The following is a 2,038-nucleotide window of genomic DNA, read 5'->3' on the forward strand; positions in this document are numbered from 1 at the left end:
GAGTCTCCTGAATCGCCTCGTATGCGTGTCTCGGACGTGGGTCGTGTCCTATTAGGTGAAAAGTCGGTTAGAAGTGTTGCGCGAGCACGTCGCGCGTGCCGCGCGAGCCGTCCCGCGCCCGTGGTGGTGCGCCGTCTGCGTCGCCGTTCTGCCGCGTTCATGTAGTCAGACCGCTCCCGACGCGGCGCGCTATCCTGTTCTCGCTCGTCGTCAACAAGTACGTCTCCGCTGTGTATCAACATGTCTGAAGCCGAAGCTACCGCTCCCGTGGCCGCGAGCCCCAAGAAGGCCGCCAAGTCCGCTGCCGCCGCGAAGAAGCCGCGCGCCAAGCCCGCACACCCCAAGACTGCGGACATGGTCAACGGCGCCATCAAGAACCTCAAGGAGAGGGGTGGCTCCTCGCTGCAGGCCATCAAGAAGTACGTGTCGGCCAACTACAAGGTCGACGCCGAAAAGTTGAGCCCCTTCATCAAGAAGTACCTGAAGGGCGCCGTCGCCGCTGGCAAGCTTGTCCAGACCAAGGGCAAGGGCGCCTCCGGCTCCTTCAAGCTGGCCACCAAGGAGAAGGCCGAGAAGACCGAGAAGAAGCCCAAGGCCGCCGCTGCTGCCACCAAGAAGCCCAAGGCCGTCAAGAAGCCCGCCGCCGCTGCAGCAAAGAAACCCGCTGCCGCGAAGAAGCCCGCCGCCGAGAAGAAGTCCGTCAAGGCGGTCAAGAAGCCCGCGGCTGCTGCCAAGAAGCCCAAGTCTCCTTCCAAGGCGAAGAAGGCCACCAAGGCTCCGGCCGCCAAGAAGCCCAAGGCGCCCAAGCCCAAGAAGGCCGCCCCCGCCAAGCCGAAGGCAGCCAAGAAGGCCGCCCCCGCCAAGAAGAAGTGAAGGGTTTCTCGACCTCTCGCCCTTCTCCCAACGTAGCCGCTTTTTTAAGTGGCATACAAACAGCCTTTTTCAAGGCTAACAATTCTCTCCCGAGAGAGTTGACTCTTGCAAAGACTTAAATCTGAAAAAAAAAATGATAGTAAACCCTGTTGTCCTCTCACTCACACTCACACGCGCGCACACAAGCACACACACACACACACACACACACACACGGGCGCGGGTGCGCGGATGTTGAGCTGTCAGTGCGGGGAGCGCCTGCGGAACGGAGGGTAGGCAACACGCAGTACACGCATTCATTCGTTCGGCCCGCCCGGAGGCCTTGAAGGGGTTAAGCGCAGCGGCGGTGCAGCGTGTCGCGCGAGAGGCTTTAAAGCATGCAACCGAGACGAGCGATTGAAGCGGTGTGTATGTGTGCGCGTCGAGTACGAGTACGGTCGTCGTTAAGACACCCGTCCTTAGGGCGGGTCTTAAGCGCAACTCGCGTACGCGGACTCTCTCTCTCGCGTCTATCTTTCTGTGATTGATTGTGCGTGATGGGGCTTTAGGGATGGGTGGCGATAGTCTTTGCGTAAGTTATCCTCTCGGGATAGAAATTTTGGCCCTTAAAAGGGCCGATTTGTTTGCTCTCCCGAAGGGGTTCGGAAAAGACTTAAGCACGCTCTCCGCGGATGCGGCGGGCAAGCTGGATGTCCTTGGGCATGATGGTGACGCGCTTGGCGTGGATGGCGCACAAGTTGGTGTCCTCAAAGAGACCAACCAGGTAGGCCTCGGACGCCTCCTGCAGGGCCATGACGGCGCTGGATTGGAATCGCAAATCGGTTTTGAAGTCTTGCGCAATTTCTCGAACAAGGCGCTGGAAGGGGAGCTTCCTGATGAGAAGCTCAGTGCTCTTCTGGTAACGACGGATCTCACGAAGAGCGACGGTACCGGGGCGGTAACGATGGGGCTTCTTGACACCTCCGGTGGCCGGGGCGGACTTGCGGGCAGCCTTGGTAGCGAGCTGCTTCCTAGGCGCCTTGCCTCCGGTGGACTTCCTGGCGGTCTGCTTGGTACGGGCCATGATAGCGAACTTGCTCGGACGACTGACGACGACGAACTGATGCCGCGCAGCGTCAAATGACCTGTATTTGTAGGGTGCGCGAGGCTGCCGCTCGGCGGCGAG

The 2,038-nt window shown here is 60.3% G+C and overlaps 2 protein-coding genes across 2 annotated transcripts; one reads left to right on the forward strand and one right to left on the reverse strand.

Moving 5' to 3' along the window:
* The first annotated feature begins 240 nt into the window (after positions 1-240).
* On the forward strand, positions 241-873 carry LOC109341961 (histone H1-III-like). The gene has a single exon (XM_019579928.1). It carries the CDS (start codon positions 241-243, stop codon positions 871-873), a length of 633 nt encoding a protein of 210 aa, XP_019435473.1.
* A 639-nt stretch (positions 874-1,512) lies between these two features.
* LOC109341960 (histone H3) lies at positions 1,513-1,954 on the reverse strand. The gene has a single exon (XM_019579927.1). It carries the CDS (start codon positions 1,934-1,936, stop codon positions 1,526-1,528), a length of 411 nt encoding a protein of 136 aa, XP_019435472.1. The 5' UTR covers positions 1,937-1,954; the 3' UTR covers positions 1,513-1,525.
* Positions 1,955-2,038: the final 84 nt, after the last annotated feature.

Source organism: Lupinus angustifolius, unplaced genomic scaffold, assembly GCF_001865875.1.
Source record: "Lupinus angustifolius cultivar Tanjil unplaced genomic scaffold, LupAngTanjil_v1.0 Scaffold_1140, whole genome shotgun sequence".
Taxonomy (NCBI): Eukaryota; Viridiplantae; Streptophyta; class Magnoliopsida; order Fabales; family Fabaceae; genus Lupinus; species Lupinus angustifolius.

What these genes read in the sequence shown, in the direction of transcription:
- LOC109341961 (XM_019579928.1), top strand. Translation starts at nt 241, where the DNA reads ATGTCTGAAGCCGAAGCTACCGCTCCCGTGGCCGCGAGCCCCAAGAAG.
- LOC109341960 (XM_019579927.1), bottom strand. Translation starts at nt 1,936, where the DNA reads ATGGCCCGTACCAAGCAGACCGCCAGGAAGTCCACCGGAGGCAAGGCG.